This window comes from Microcaecilia unicolor, chromosome 1 (assembly GCF_901765095.1).
Source record: "Microcaecilia unicolor chromosome 1, aMicUni1.1, whole genome shotgun sequence".
Lineage (NCBI taxonomy): Eukaryota > Metazoa > Chordata > Amphibia > Gymnophiona > Siphonopidae > Microcaecilia > Microcaecilia unicolor.
In genome coordinates, this window is record NC_044031.1 from 133,029,558 (window position 1) to 133,045,830 (window position 16,273).

The window sequence follows — 16,273 nt, forward strand, 5'->3', positions numbered from 1 at the left end:
GATAGGAGACAGACGAAGGGGAGAGGGATGGTGGAGGAGTAAGGGGTCTCGTTCCACCGGACACAGAAGGGTCAACACTCGGCCTGACCAGGACGTGGTCGCCCAGCCTGGAACTGCAGGCCCAATCACACAACTTTCGCACACAACAAGAAACCCTCCCGTACGGTTTCTTCGCCCAAGCCTAGTGAGGTTCCGGGACCTAGTCCGTATTAGTCACTGGCTAAGAGGGTGATCAATCCTCTTCTTCGGCCCTTTACCGAGCCGGTCACTACGTTGAGTATACTCGCCTGTCCGTCGTCCCAGCAGGCCGCGCCGTCGTACGCGTCTCTCCGGAGAGGAAAAAGAAAAATGAGAAAGCTGTTTTGTCGGAGCCTCACAGTCCCACTTTCAGCCGGCCGGAATTGATCGGCCCTCCCGCCGTGAAGTGGACGCTGAAGTCAGCGGTGGCCACTAACCACTTTCCCGGCCGGGGGAGTCGGTGAACCGATCCGCCTGCAGTGGGAAGGGGAAAGAATATAATCCGATTTCCCTTTCTACTCCTGTCCCTTCGTGGTCGCCAATGTAACGGGTCCGAAAATCAGGAGGCGAAAGACAAATTGGTTCCAAAACAAAACAACTTTTATTGCCAGCAATTCACACAGCACCGAGTACAATCTCAGAATACTGTGTGTCGAGCGTCATCTGACACTCGTTCTTATACAGATTACTAGTCATGCGCATAAAACGCATCATACGTCACACACACACATGCGCAGTACAGGCACATGCGCAATACATTAGTAGTTCTGTAGTTCTCACAGAGAAAAGATACGTCAGTTTCATAGCTTTCATAGAAATTGTTACTTTGCAAGAAATGTAACTTATTGCAGTGTTCCAGCACATCTACACAATACAGCCTCTATGCATGGATCACGAGACTGGGCTGGCAGAGCCAGCTGCCTTCCATACAACCCTAAATTGCTGACTACTACAATTTGTTATCTAGCTGCTGGTTAACAAATACATACTACTAGTAAAAGTCTAAACTGCACAGGTTTTGGTCTTAGTCTAGGCTCATTATATGTAAGGCACAAAAGGTCCAGTGCATTAATAAAGTATGGCTAAAAGGCCAAAAGCAGAGGTAGAGTCCATAAGTATAAGTCCATCAGTAGGCACAAAACATGAGGTTGTTCTGGTGGTCAGTAGTATTCATAGTATTCGAGTAGTATCCAGCGTTCCACCCCTTCAAAAGGAAGGCAGGAAAAATGGTATGGGGTCTGTGCCAGAATACATATGAGAAAAGACTTGAAGACCTGAATATGTAGAGGGAAAAGAAAAAAAGAGGAATGGGGAGTTATGATATATACATTTAAATATTTGAAAGGTATAAATGAACAAGCAAGTCTTTTTCAAAGATGAGGAAGCTGTAGAACTAGAGGACATGAAATGAAGCTGTAAGGAAGTAAACTTAAGAGCAACACTGGGAAATAACTTTTTCACAGAAAGGGTTGTGGATACCTGCAGTACTCTCACAGAGGAAGTGGCAGGGACAAAAACAGTGATGAAATCTGTAAAGGCATGACATAAATCTAGAGGATCCCTATATAGCAAGAACATGGAATCAAAGCAAAATGTAAATGATTTTCTCACTTCAAAAAGGCCTAGCGGGGTGTAACCTGCACGGAGCACCTGGTGCATCCCTAAACAAAGTCATAGAGGGGTTTTATCTGCACAGAATGGCACGTACAAATCTAGCCACCTTAACGGGCAAATTATATAGACCATACTGGTCTTTTATGTACCTTAATTTACAAAGGTACTAGGTTTTCAATTTAATCATGACTTCCCAATTTAAAATAAGATGTATATGTCTAATTAGGAGGCATGCCCAATCACACATCTTTAAATCTCTGGGAAGTATAGAAATGAAATAGTGACTTTCTAAAGTCTCAACGCTCAGTATTCAGTCCATGGCAGTCCTGGCCCCAGCATTGAATATCTGGGGCTAATTCTGTATGTTGTGGCCACTGGAGCTTATGCGGGTCCTGACCAGTATTTAACCGGGACACACATAAGACATTTAGCCAGGCCTCAGCCAGGATCTGCATAAGTAGGAGCAGGTTCCCTCACTGTCTTTGATTCCCTCCTTCCTCCCCCTGATCCTTATCCCCTCTTCCCAAGGCCTGGATCCCCTGAATTCTATAATATTGCGCACATCTTTTGTGAATGCCCATGCCTCTCCCATGGCCATGCCCCATTTTCAGTTACGCACTAAAAGATTTTCATCTTTATAGGATAGTGCATAGCAAGATGTACACACAAATCCAAATTGTTGCCAATTAGTGCCTATAATTGGTTGTTACACAAATTGCATGCCCAAATTTATACTCAGTTTTTAGCTTCATATATTGAATCTCGGGGCAAGTGTTCCTTCTGATTTACTGAAAGGGTTATTTTAAAATTTTTATTTTATCTTGCTGGGTTATTTGTGGTGTTATTTTCTGTAGCTTAAATAAGGGGAATTTTTTAGGAGCTTCTCTGCTTGCTCTAGGGCTTTCTTTTACACCTCTATTTCAAAGGGGAGGAGTGAGTGAGCTCATTTATATTCTTTGAAGTCACAGCACTTCTAAAATGTATGTTTGCTACTTCAGTCCAGAGGACAGCTACTAAAATGGTCAGTGGTCTTTATCATAAAGCATTTACAGGAAGATGATCAAAAGCCCCGCGCTGTTCCAAACCGCTCTAAAAATAGCACTGGAACAGCACGGGACGTTATTAGACCTATGATCAGAGATAATGACATGCAAATTTAAGCACACAATTATCTCTGATCATGGGGTAGAAGTGCGGGAGAATTGTGCCGCAGCATGCGCTCAGCACAATCCTGCTGCACTTTTTTGACAGGTCTGGGCTGTCAAAAGGCCAGACCTGTCAAACACAGGGGCTGGAGGTCCATGGGACCACCAGACCCCAACTATTCCTGCCCTGAGCAAGGCAAAACGGGCTTGAGGTCCAGTGGATCTCTGGTCCCCCCTACGACCCCCCCCCCCCAAAGGTTCAGGGAGGATTGGATTTCCGGTGGGTCTCCAGCCCCCCTAACTCCCCTCAGCATTTGTAAAAGGTCTCTGGTGGTCCAGTGGGCGACCGACCCCCCCCCCCCCCCCCCCCGCGACCGGAGGGTTGGAGGTCCCCCCGACACAGTTCAGTAAGGGCTGAGATCCAGTGGGTCTCCAGCCCCCCCCCCCAACATTAACAAAGGGCTTCACACCATATAAGGGAATGGCATCATCGAAGGAAGAGGAGGGAGGCAGGCTACCTTCCTCTTCCAACTCAAGGTAGGGCATGGAGGGGGTAGGGGGATTGACACTGAACCACCAGGGACCCCTTTTTAATGTTGGGGGGGCTGGAGCCCCACCGGATCTCCAACCCTCCCTGAACTGAGTTGGGGGTGTTGGGGGGACTGGAGGTCTGGCGGGGAGGGGGGGGTCGGTCGCCCACTGGGCCGCCAGGGACCTTTTACAAATGCTGAGGGGAGTTAAGGGGGGGCTGGCGCGTAAATTTAGGCAATGATCAGTGCCTAAATTTTATGCTTGTCCTGAAAAAGGGGGTGTAGAAATGGAAGGGTCATGGGTGATTCAGGGCGGATTGTGGGTATGGTTTTGGGTTTCACGTGTAAATTTAGGTGGGGCGTTTGCACCACCTTTTCGTTGGTACAAATGAGCATTCCTAAATTTACACGTGACCCCCAAGACTTTAGCACTATTTTATTAACCATGCCTAATTTTAGGCGCAGCTTATAGAATAGTGCTTAAGCAGGTTTTTTTCAGCACGATTATAGAAATCACCCAAATACTTTCATGGCATAAATGCACAACAGACAGTTGAAATAATGCCCTGGATTGAGGGGGCATAGGATGAAGGCTCAGGAGTAAGTTAAGGAAATACTTCTTTATGAAAAGGTTGGTGGATGCATGGAACAGCCTCCCAGTATACTGGTGGAGACAAGGACTGTACCTAAATTCAAGAAAGCATGGAACAAGCACATAGGATCTCAAAGGGAGAAGAAAGGATAGTAGATGGTATGGATGGGCAGACTGGATAGGCCAATATGATCTTTATCTGCTGTCTTTGTCTTTGTGTGTGTGTGTGTGTGTGTGTGTGTGTGTATGTGTGTGTGTGTGTGTGCGCACTCTTCAAGACACACCTAGCCAGTTCGGTTTTCAGGATACTCGCAATAAATATGCATGAGACAGATTTGCATAGAATGGAGGTAGTGCATTCAAATTTATCTCATGCATCTGCTTTTCCGGGAGAGAAGTAGCTTATCATTAGGTGATGCTTTTTGAAACTATACCTTTAGGTATATTTGCAAAGCCCTGACACAGCCTTTGAGAGGGTGAAACATGGCCATGTTGGGCTTTTAATTGTGTGTTTGTTTCATACATTGACTAGTTTGTTCATGAAAATCTGTGGAAAACAACTCTGACTTATGTTGAAGAAAATCATTTTTATATATACTGTACACTAACAAAATAACTTTTATAACCAATGTTTAAAATATAATGTATGGTATGTTCACTTCACTACCCATCTCTTCCTGGCATTCCATTAGAGAATTGGTGCAGGTTATTGTGTTTGGTTTAGATCTTTTTTGTGTGTGTTTTTCCTACTCATCAACTAATGTATCCATATGTTTTTACGTTGTCATGTATTAGTGTTAAAAATGCAAGTGGGCATATAGCAATTCATACACATTTTACTGGTAAAAATATAAAGTTTAAAATAAAAAAAAAAACAGTTCTAAACACTGAGCTTCTGATACAAAAACTCAAAATGCATATGCTAGGGTTGTTATTGTACAGTGCAACTGGTTAAAAAAAAAAACATTTCCCTTTCAGGAAGTATCCACTGATGCCTCTGGCACCCTTACAGCATCTGAAGAGAGAAAGGAAAAAGTTCCAAGCCCACATCTCAGTCATCTAGTGGATTTGACTACAAGTGAGACATTGTTTGGCCTTGCTCAAAGAGTGGTAGCCACAGAATCCTTGTAAGATTTTTTTTAAATTTTTTAACAGAATTTCTAATTTTCTAATTTTCTAGATACTGGAGTAATGATTAAGAGATAAGTGGAGCAATTTCATTTTGTATGGTGCTGCATGTTCACAAAAATCTTTTTGCGAGGTCTTAACTCTGTGATTTTTCATCATAGGATAGAATCTAAAGTAACAAAAAAAAAAATAGAAGACTGTTTCATATGATGTCATATCATGAAAAATGAGACTGATAATACTTTGGATGAATAGACGTGCATTTCAGATAGCATAATATGCCTGATACTAACTCAGAAAGCAGAACACTCAACTAAAAGTGTGATATTGAAAGGGGTGACTGATGTCAGGGGAGGGGGTAGGATCAGAAAGAATGAGTGATGTTGGTGGGTGAGAGCAGAAAGGGGGTGAGTGATGTCAGAAGGCTGGGATAGGAAAGGTATATAAAGGTTGGGGGGAACAAAAGGGGCAAGTGATGTCGGGAGGATACACCTTGGTGACAATTCTTGTAGAGCAGCCACACTAGCGGACTAGCCCAGCTACACATACTTTCTCTTCTTGAGATGGCGGTAAGTGTAGCCGATGTATCAGCCGCTATGCCAGCTAGCACTTAGTAATGACCCACACGCTAGCTGTCACAGCCAGCTGCTCCTCTGCTCTGCCTCATCATGCCTTCACCCCGCCTCTGTCCTAGTTGATTTAGGAGCTAGTTGAGAGGAAAGCCCAGCTGGCACCAAAATCTTTACTAAAAACGAGTTTAAATTCAGTCCTCTGCAGTAGCTATATTTTGCCATTCTTCCTCAGCTCTGTAGCCACCAGACATAGTGGTCCTTTTACTAAGGCAGGCTAATGGATTTAGTGCCTATTAAATGCCATACAGCCCATTATATTCCTATGGGCCGCATAGCATTTAGCACACACTAATCATTAGCATATGCTAAATCTGTGTGCCTTAGTAAAAGATCCCTTATATATGTTTTTTTATTGGAAGGACTTAGGGGTGCAGGAGGGGATTGTGCTAGTACTTGATGCCATAGTCCGAAAAATATCATTAAAACTGTTTCTCTTTGGCAGCTCTGATTGAGACCTATGATAGAGTCTCAGTTTGAAAGGGGAATAGAGAGTAGCTCCATCTCCCGTTTTTCACAAAAATAAAACAGCCATTCCTACTACTACTACTACTTAGCATTTCTATAGCGCTGCCAGGGTTACGCAGCACTGTACAAGTTTAAACATAGGGAAGGACAGTCCCTGCTCAAGAGAGCTTACAATCTAAAGGTGTTACATCTTATGGGAGACAGTGATGTTAGACTAAGTGGACTCATTATGCTGTATCATCCTAAAGAAATAGCATGGCAGCAGCAGGAAGAGGTTATAGGAGAGCGGGTAAGGGGTTCTTGGTTTGGTTTTCCTCTTGGCTCAGCTACTAAGCCCTGGCTTTCCATTCTCACACTTTTGGGGTATGTGACCTATGTGGCTGTTCAGGGCACCATGAATGAGGAGGTAGTGCTATAGTGGTGTGCCACCCCCATATCTTTCCATATCACGTAGGCCAGGGAAAGAGGGGAGTGGGGGAAGATGGTGCCAGGAAGAGAATAAAAGAAAAAGAAGAGGATGTTTGGTAAAAGGAGAGAGTAAGAGGGATGTTGTGCTGGAGTTACTTCTAATAAAGGAGGGGGCATTAGACCAAAGCTGTTGCCACCGAATAAGGTGCCTGTCATGACACACCTAGCCACCTGTCTGGGGTTGCCCCACGGCCACTTAGAGGGCCTATCCCTAGCACAGCTCAGGTCCGCCTGCACCTGCTGCTCGTGCTCTACACTTGTAGCCTCCTCCCACCAACTGGGTCATAACCGCCTCTGAGCGAGTCTCCCCCTCTCAAATTATCCCCAGTGATTTCTAGATTACTGGAGCCACACTTCCAGTGATTCCCACAGTTCCCAGAAAGCACTCACAGACCCAACACACAAACCACCAGGACTCTTTATCAGTCCAGACAGGCAAGGCAAACAAATGTGTTTATTTTCAGAACTTGAACAGTGGACAGAAAATATGCAATCAGTAAACAGTAACAGGTAACTGAAATATGGATCAATTAAAACACTAACTAAACATTAGTTTACTTCCTAGAAAGTAGCTGGGGAGATCAGGATATATAGCTGCTCACCAGTTATCAAATATAACTGTTTTACAGGGCTTCAGCAAAGAGCTTTCTCTCTTCTTTCTGGCTGAAACTAGGGCAAAAGCCAGTACAATTCAAATGGAAAAAGCTCCTGGGCCAATCGGAGCCCAGTCAACAACATTTTTAAAAAGCTGGTTACATCACTACAGGCATTTCCTTTATCTGTGTTAACTAAAGAAGGGAAAGGTCAGTTCTTTGTAACAGCTTAAGCCTTAAAACATAGCATGCACCACCTGCTGGCCAAACTAGAGAATTGCACTTCAAGATTTAATAAAGGCAGTTTTACAGTCTTAAAACACACTGTTCTGTCACAGTGCCAATTTTCATTTTTGCAGAAGGCACTAGATTCAGTGCTAATTCGGCTCCCCAAGCCAACCACTTTCTCTGTGACCGGTAGAGCTTTAGCAAGTGGGCTGGCACACAGTGGGTTGATATGAATGCATGCCTTTGGGTTCACTGATTTCCTCCTCAGCATATGATCTTTGAGATTTTCGTTCTGAGAGCAGGAAGCACCACATGCAAATGTGTCCCTAGGGGCTGTGGAGCAACAGATTGCTGAGCTTCAAAGGTTTGTGCATGCAGGTGGTGGAGCAGCTCATAGGGCCTTTCAGGATGTGGAACAGCTATTGTATTTCAGTGTGAGTTCTAGATATGAATAGTGTCTGGGGCTCTGGGAAGGGGAAGTAGGAATATGATTCTTGACAGGAAGGTTGGGGAAAGCTGTTTTTGAATGTACAATGAAGCTGCTTAGGAGGTATGAGGGATGGATGAGCCTAGCCTGCAGGGGAGGGGCACTGACCAAGGTAGAGTGAGAGGGAACCTAATGGGGCGAGGAATTAGTAGGGGGCAAGACAGGTCAGGAGGAAGTAGACAGCAGAAAAATAAAGAATGGGGGTGTGTGGTAGGTTCAGGAGGGGTGTTATTAAGCACCCTACCGCAGAACAAAAGTCTAACTGGATTGGGAGAAAGAAGGGAGGGAAAAACAGAGTAAAAAGATAAAGAGGAGGAAGAAGACATTAAGGGAGGGAGGGACTGAGAAAGAAGTAGATGGTCTGGGAGAAAAGTGTATGGTTGTAAAGGTTGTGTAGGGAAGAGGGACTATTGAGGATTGGCTGGGATGGGTTGTATAGATGGACCAGGATGGACTGGAAGGCACAGCGCAAGTGTGTAGATGGGCTTGGAGTAGGTTGGTAAACTGTAGTGATGAGTTGGGGTTGAGGAGGAAGAGAGACTGGTGGGACTTGCATTGCTAACCCCTAGCATCTTTTCCCACATATCCTCCCTGTGTGTGCACCACCTGCTGTGCTCGTCACTTAAAGACAGCCTGACTAGCTGTGTTCATAACCCACTATGCTTTAATTTCCTTTATATGGACTTGGTAATTTGTGTCCAGTTGAGCACCCCCAATCATTTGAAAAGTTGACTCCTATGCATGTAATGCACATATAAATGTGGGCATCTAGCGTATAGAGTTACCCTTTATATGTATCTTGCAGGTTAGAATGGCTTGCATCCTACCTGAGGCCATTGTTCAGAAAAGAAATGTAAGACTCATAAGGTAGCCCTTCTATTCATATAAACAATCTGTAGGCCAAAGGGTGACTCCTGTGGCTCCTCCTCCTTGCTTCTTGACTAAAACGTGCTGTTTGAAATCACCAAAGAGCACAGCTGCATACTTCCTTTCTGGGTTAGGCCACTGTAAGCATTTCTGTATGCTGAAACATTGTTCCTTTTACGTGCTTGAGTTTGATCCTCTGTTGCATGCATTGAAATGCTGCATGCTTAATGCTTTCTTTGTGCTCCATAAATGTTGTCTGTTTTATATTCTTTATATTTCTTACTACTATTACTGTACACTTGAACATGAAGAGACAGTCCCTGCTCGACAGAGCTTACAATCTAATTAGGACAGACGAACAGGACAAACAAGAGATAAGGGAATATTAAAGTTGCATAGTAGTTATTCTCACTTTTGTGCATCCTGCCTTAGCATTCTTTTAACATGATTCTTAATGTATAGTGCCTTGCAAAAGTCTTTTCACCTTTGCACATTTTTCACAAATTTTCTTTGAAAAATATAATTCAAAATGCATTAAAGTAGAAAGCTTTTTGCTGATTTATTCAATGTTTTTTGTTAATCTACACAATATGCTTTTCACCTTCAAAGTGGATGAACTAATTTCTCTTTGATCATTTCTATAATTGAAATAAGAAACCAAAAAGACTTCTACAATCAGAGCTGTCTGGTTTCTTATTCTTAATTCATTTTGAATATTTCTATAATTGTTCTTTTACTTTGAAAGTTTAGAGTCTTTTGTATGGATCAATGCATCATATACAGGACTAGAGATGGAGCTAGTCCTGCTTCATTCTCAATCCAAATATACTTTTTTTGGCAGACCCTTTTGAACATATTTTTGAGTGTTTCAAAACACCATAGACAATAGTAAATATCCCCTTTCACTACAGTAAATATTTGGAAAAACCTATGTCCTGGAAACAATTCAAAGCTATTCATCTCTCTCTAATTCCTTGCCTCAGAATAACTAATAATGAACTTGGGCAAATGATAATGGTTAAACAATGACTTCTAATGGGTATTATAAAGAATAGGTGCATCGTTAAATCATTTATGAATATAAAGAGGAGGTGAAAAGGGAGAGCTATGATTGTGATATAACTGTTGTTGAAAGTGTTTCTCTCATATTGAGGCCCTTTTACTAATAAGACAAAATGGCGGCTGACTAACGGGCTAACGAACTGTTAGCTCCTGATAACACCTCGGAGCTCACCATCATTCAGTTGCCTGTTGGCTGAGTGATGGCCCAGGTTTGGTCGCGTCGGCTTTGCTTGATGCTGCGGCATCCTGGTGCCGCTCCTTATCGCCAGTTTTGGTGTGGCGGTTCTTGCAGCACTGGCACTAGCCAGCGTGGGCCGGCAGTCATCTTGGTCGCGATGTCCCTGCTCGTGTGGCCTGCTCTGTTGATCTTGAGGGCCCTCGGGAAATTCGTCGGCGTCCGGCTTTGGATCATCTGCTCGTCATCGGGCTTGTGCTTGTTTCGGTCGGGGAACTGTGGTCTGCTGTATGTCTGCTGCGGCTGCCTCTTTCCTGATCTTCATTGCCTTTGCTGTCCTGGCTTGGAGGGTCCCGACAGTTGGAGCTGCAGAGGAGGACTGTTCGATTCTCCATCTTGAAATCTGCGCCTTTGGTCTACGGTTTTCATTGGCTTCTGGTGATCATTGCCTTTCTCCTGGCCGCTTGCTGTTGCTGCTTTCCCCAGTGCCTGTCCGAGGGTCGTCTTGCCAGGGCTTGCTCCAGCCCCTCTGTCTAATCTGAATCTCCATCGTCCCCCTTGGCCCGCCAGGACTCTCACCGTTCATCTTTGCCTCCCTTACCCTTCCCTTCTTATCCTATCCTATCTTCTTATCTTGTTCTCCCGCTCTAACTACTGAAATGTAACTGTAATATATTTATTTAATTTGGGGCTGCAACACTGTGGCAAAAGGCGGGGTATAAATGTACTGAAATAAATAAATAAAATGTGCAGTTACAACAGCTTATAAGATTTTACCGTGTGGTAGCTGCAGATTTTACAAGGCACCTTTTGGAGGTGTTCTCCACTATTTTTATTTCAGACCATGCGTTTAATGTTCCCATTAGCATGTGGTACCTACTGAAAGTTAATATGGGACCACTTACCTCCTAAGGGAACTAGATACCCAATGAGGCGGTAAGTGTCCTTTCACATATTCACCAACATGTGAATTAATTACACCTCCTAAAGCATAGTTTGTTTACCTACTTTAGATAGCCCTTGTTAACTTTCATAGGTAGTATATAAAAAGGGGCAAATTTAAATTATCTTCTGCACGTAGTACCTATTTTATGGAAAGTGCTGCTTTTAGAATATTGAAAACTTGTAGGTTTGCCATTTTGTAGCGTTAAAAGCTTGGGGATCATTCAGGTGTATTTTTGCAAATGTGAGGCGAATATTGATGTTATTCATGGATAGCAGAGGTTTCCTACTGAATCCAATTAAAGCAATCAGAATTGGAGACAATGATATATTATAATCCATTTTTTATGTTCCCACCCACTATACATAAGAAGAAGAAAAAAAACTGAATAGCATTATCATGTGGCACAACAGATTTATCTAGTAAGGAATTCTCAAGCTGAATAGTATCAAAGAACCATACTGTTGTTCCCATTAGTGAACAAATATTTTCATGGAAACTTAAGTAGAGAGGTGTGGTAGCCATGTTAGTCCACTCTTAAAGGTTATCAATAGAAATCAAACAAAATAAAACATGGAAAAGAAAATAAGATGATACCTTTTTTATTGGACATAACTTAATACATTTCTTGATTAGCTTTTGAAGGTTGCCCTTCTTTGTCAGATTGGAAATAAGCAAATGTGTTAGCAGATAGTATATATAAGAGAAACATCAAAGCATTACTTTGACAGTCTGACAGAGTGGGGGGGGGGGGGTATGCATGGGGACATCAAAGCATTTCATTGATATTCTAACAGGATGGGTGTTGGTAGGTGAGAGGAGGGTTCCCTTTCATGTGTTACCCACGTTAGAAAACGTTGTTACCTTGAATGTTGCTGAAAGAGGGCATTGTACAGCATTCTGCCAGCTCGGACCTACTGCTAATCTCGGTATCAGGGAGACTCTTCGCCAGTGGGGCACAACCTCTGATCTGCAGTTAACTGTGAGTAAAGGTGCTTATTCAAATAAAGCACTTTTTCAAAGACATGAGTCTTCAGGTGTCAACTGCTGTGCCAAGGTTATACAGTAGCAACAAGTCCTAGAGGCCTGAGTGTGTGCAGGTCCCTGGAGCACTTTTAGTGGGTGCATATTTGTGGGTTGGGGGGGGGGGCTCAGCACCCACAGTAAGGGAGCTATGCATGTGGGAGCTGTTTCTGAAGTCCACCACACTGACCTCTAGGGTGCCCAGTTGGTGTCCTGGCATGTAAGTGCACTACAAATGCTGGCTCCTCCCATGACCAAATGCCTTGGATGTCGCCGGGTTGGAGATGGCCGACATTTTTTTCCATTATCGCTGAAAAACAAAACCGGCCATCTCAAACCCAGCGACGTCCAAGGCATTTGGCCGGTCTAAACCGTATTATCGAAAAAAAAGATGGCTGGCCATCTTTTTGATAATACGGTTCCGGCCAGCTGTTGCGCCACCGCCAAAATAGATCGCCGGCGACCTATTTGGCCGGTGACGTTCGATTATGCCCCTCCACGTTACATTTGTATCCCACATTTTCCCACCTATTTGCAGGCTCAATAGTACCGTAGAGACGTTCGCCAATTCCAGAATGAACAAATACAGTAATGTTGTGGTAGAATAAGGTTCGTGTGTATAGACACATTAGGGAATCATAGAGAGGAAGAGAATCGTAGAGAGGAAGAGTTATTATATTATATACTTTGGTATTTAGTTCCCTTAGAAAATTGCCTACTTAATGGAAATCATTTAAACATGCCTCAACAAGATTTAGAAGTAAAAGAAATTACTGAATAAGCATACCTCAATCATTTTCATAGTACTCCCAATGATTTCTTTGAAGTTCTACCGTTAATAACCAGGTTTACAGTTGACATTTTATGAACAGCAGGACAAGAAGAAGGTAAAGGAAAGGGGTCATTTTACAAACTGCACTTGACTAGTTTCATAAGCAGTAAAGTTGTCTTTCGTGTTAATCAGACAGAAACAAACAAAAAAAAGGCAAAGATCTCCTCCTGTTCCATTTTTTTGTCTTTTTTGATCTGCTTTTTTCTTTTGGTTTGCTATTGTCGTGTTAATCAGGCTGTTGAAAAGCTTATAAATGCACTTGTGTCATAGCAGTATTTATTTATCTCTGTAGGGTGTTTTTGGCTGAACAGTTTGAATTCCTCCAAACACATCTTGATTCTGTGATGCCAGCAGCCAAGAAACCTTTCCTCCAGCAGTTCTACTCTCAGGTCAGTCTCTATCTTTTTTTTAAGCAAGAGATTCATGAATAGTAATAAAATGTGAGATTTTACATTGTATTTCATTTTTAAAATAACCCATTTTACTTTTTCAAGTACTTCTGTTAAAGTATTTTTTCATGACCAAATTACTAAATAAGATTCCTTTTCTTGTGTGTGTGTGTTATTTTATTTTTATTTTATTTTGTGTTTACTTCTGCCACAGACTGTGTCAACTGCCAGTGAACTCCGTAAACCAATTTACTGGATTGTAGCAGCGAAAGCCATTGATTATGAGCAGATGCTGCTGCTTATGGCGAATGTGAAATGGGATGTGAAGGAAATCATGTCACAGCACAACATGTATATTGATGCCCTTTTAAAGGTAACTCTATAGTTTCTAGGAAAACAGCAGATTTCATGATTACAACAAATTAATATTATAATTGATGAGTCCTAAAAATCAAAAACAACAATTAAGATAGTTTAATTTTAAAAGTAATCTGCGAATATTTATAAAGACTTATTAACCACCAAGGCAACGTATAACAGGTATAGCTTGGCATAGGCAACCTATATTGTTGTAGCAGCATAATTATAGTAAGATGATCATTGTAAGTATAATACATAATTCTCCGAGGGCAAGCAGGTCGCTTGTTCTCACGATTGGGTCGACGTCCACATCGGACCAGGATCGGAAGGTTTTGCTAGCAAAATCTCAGAAAATCTTCCAGAGTCTTCTGGCACGCGAGCGGCATGCACTGCGCATGCGTGGACCAGTTTCCCACCCCTCTCGCGTAAGTCCCTCAGTGCTTTTTTTTCTCCATGTCTGAGATGACACTGCTTTCGTTTTTCGCTGTGTTCCTCTTGGCCCAGGAAGAGTCTCTGCGCGATTGTTTATTTTTTTTTCTTTTATTTCGTCTTTCTACAAAATTTAAACAAAAAACAAAACTACAGTAGTTCCTTTATTTTCTTAGTTTTAGTCACTAGTTTTAAGTTTCTTTTCGCCGCGACTGTTTTTTTAGGCCGCACAGTTGGGTTGTTTCCCTTTTTGTGCCTTTTTAATTGGCATAATCGCGTCCTTTAATTTCGCAGATGCCGTTTTTCCATCCATGTCATCAAGGACACCCAGCGGCTTTAAGCGTTGTACTCTGTGCAACTGGACCATCTCGGGTACCGACTCCCACGCGTGGTGTCTCCAGTGCCTTGGGCCCAATCATCTTCCTGCTGCTTGTAAGCTGTGCCCTTTGATGAAAAAATGAACCCAAGTGTCTCAGGGGGGGCCTGTGGTGAGGTCCCCGACCTCGGTGCTGCTTGCGACATCGGCGTCGGCTGCCACCCGGGTCGACTCTCCTTTGACGTCAGCAGAGGAAGCTTTGCCGCAGTCCAGGCAGGGTCGACTTCTCGACATCCCCTCGAGGCCGTCGCTTCTCGACGTCGAGACAGGCTCGGGTTCGGGCTGCTCTTAGAGAGCTTTTGTCCAATACCGAGGATGAGTGTTCATGAGAGGAAGAGGAAGATCCCAGATACTTTTCTGAAGAAGAGTCCTATGGGGTCCCCTCTGATCCTACTCCACCCATTGAGAGAAGGATGTCTCTGCCTAAGAGTCCTTCTTTTTCCTCCTTTGTTCGGGAAATGTCTAAAGATATTCCCTTCCCTATGGAGGTTGTGGATAAGCCCAGGGCCGAGATGCTCGAGGTCTTGGATTATCCTTCTCCACCTACAGAGGTTGCAACAGCTTCTTTGCATAACACACTCAGGGAAGTTCTTATGCGAAACTGGTCTTCTCCGAGGACAAGCAGGCTGCTTGTTCTCACTGATGGGTGACGTCCACGGCAGCCCCTCCAATCGGAAACTTCACTAGCAAAGTCCTTTGCTAGCCCTCGCGCGCCCGCGCGCACCGCGCATGCGCGGCCGTCTTCCCGCCCGAAACCGGCTCGAGCCGGCCAGTCTTCTTTTGTCCGCACTCGGTACGGTCGTGTTTTCGCCGTGTCGAGCCCCGGAAAGTCGACCTCGCGCGTCCAATTTGTTTGAACGTGTTTTTTTCCTTCGGGAAAGCTTTGTCCTTGTCGGGAAGTGCTCCGGAAACCCCCCGCCGGGTTTCGTGTAAATCCTCCCCGTACTTCCAGCTTTTTTGCCCCGGTAAGTTTTCTTTCGTCGTCGGGGTAGGCCTTTTTTCGGCCTCGGTGCCGCTCTAAACGAGAGCCTCCGGGCCGTTCTCCCAGAGATTCTGGGAGAGCTGTTGCGCCCTACCCCTCCGGTACCGGCGGTGCTTGCGCCACCGGTACCGTCGAGCGTGGCGCCGGCTGGCCCATCGCCCAGGTTGAGGTCCCCGACGTCGGTACCCGCGTGCGGTACCGACCGCGGCCACCTCCCAGGAAGGCTCCCCGACTACGTCGGCGGAGGGAGCTTCGCCGATGCGGGCGAGGGAGTCTACCTCTCGACGCCCCCATCGTGGACAGGGTTCCACGGAGTCGAGCAGGGCGAGGTTGCAGACACAGGTCCGTGAACTTGTGTCTGACACCGAGGGTGAGGCCTCGTGGGAGGAAGAGGAAGATCCCAGATATTTCTCTGACGAGGAGTCTGGGGGTCTTCCGTCTGATCCCACTCCCTCTCCTGAGAGACAGCTTTCTCCTCCCGAGAGTCTGTCTTTTGCCTCCTTTGTCCGGGAGATGTCTACGGCCATCCCCTTCCCGGTGGTTGTGGAGGACGAGCCCAGGGCTGAAATGTTTGAGCTCCTGGACTATCCTTCTCCACCTAAGGAAGCGTCCACTGTTCCCTTGCACCATGTCCTGAAGAAGACATTGCTTGCGAACTGGACCAAACCATTAACTAATCCCCACATTCCCAAGAAGATCGAGTCCCAGTACCGGATCCATGGGGACCCAGAGCTGATGCGCACTCAGTTGCCTCATGACTCTGGAGTTGTGGATTTGGCCCTAAAGAAGGCTAAGAGTTCTAGGGAACATGCTTCGGCGCCCCCGGGCAAGGACGCTAGAACCTTAGACTCCTTTGGGAGGAAGGCCTACCATTCCTCTATGCTCGTGTCCAAGATCCAGTCTTACCAGCTCTACACGAGCATACACATGCGGAA

At 44.5% G+C, this 16,273-nt stretch overlaps 1 protein-coding gene across 7 annotated transcripts in view; it reads left to right on the forward strand.

The window, feature by feature from the left end:
- VPS50 (VPS50 subunit of EARP/GARPII complex) overlaps nt 1-16,273 on the forward strand; it is a 463,388-nt gene that overhangs the window by 402,329 nt on the left and 44,786 nt on the right. For all 7 annotated transcript variants that reach the window (XM_030200504.1, XM_030200521.1, XM_030200476.1 and 4 more), the window contains 3 exons: nt 4,878-5,026; nt 13,095-13,191; nt 13,406-13,564. In XM_030200504.1, the coding sequence (XP_030056364.1) occupies nt 4,878-5,026; nt 13,095-13,191; nt 13,406-13,564 (405 nt within the window). The remainder of the gene's footprint in view (nt 1-4,877; nt 5,027-13,094; nt 13,192-13,405; nt 13,565-16,273) is intronic.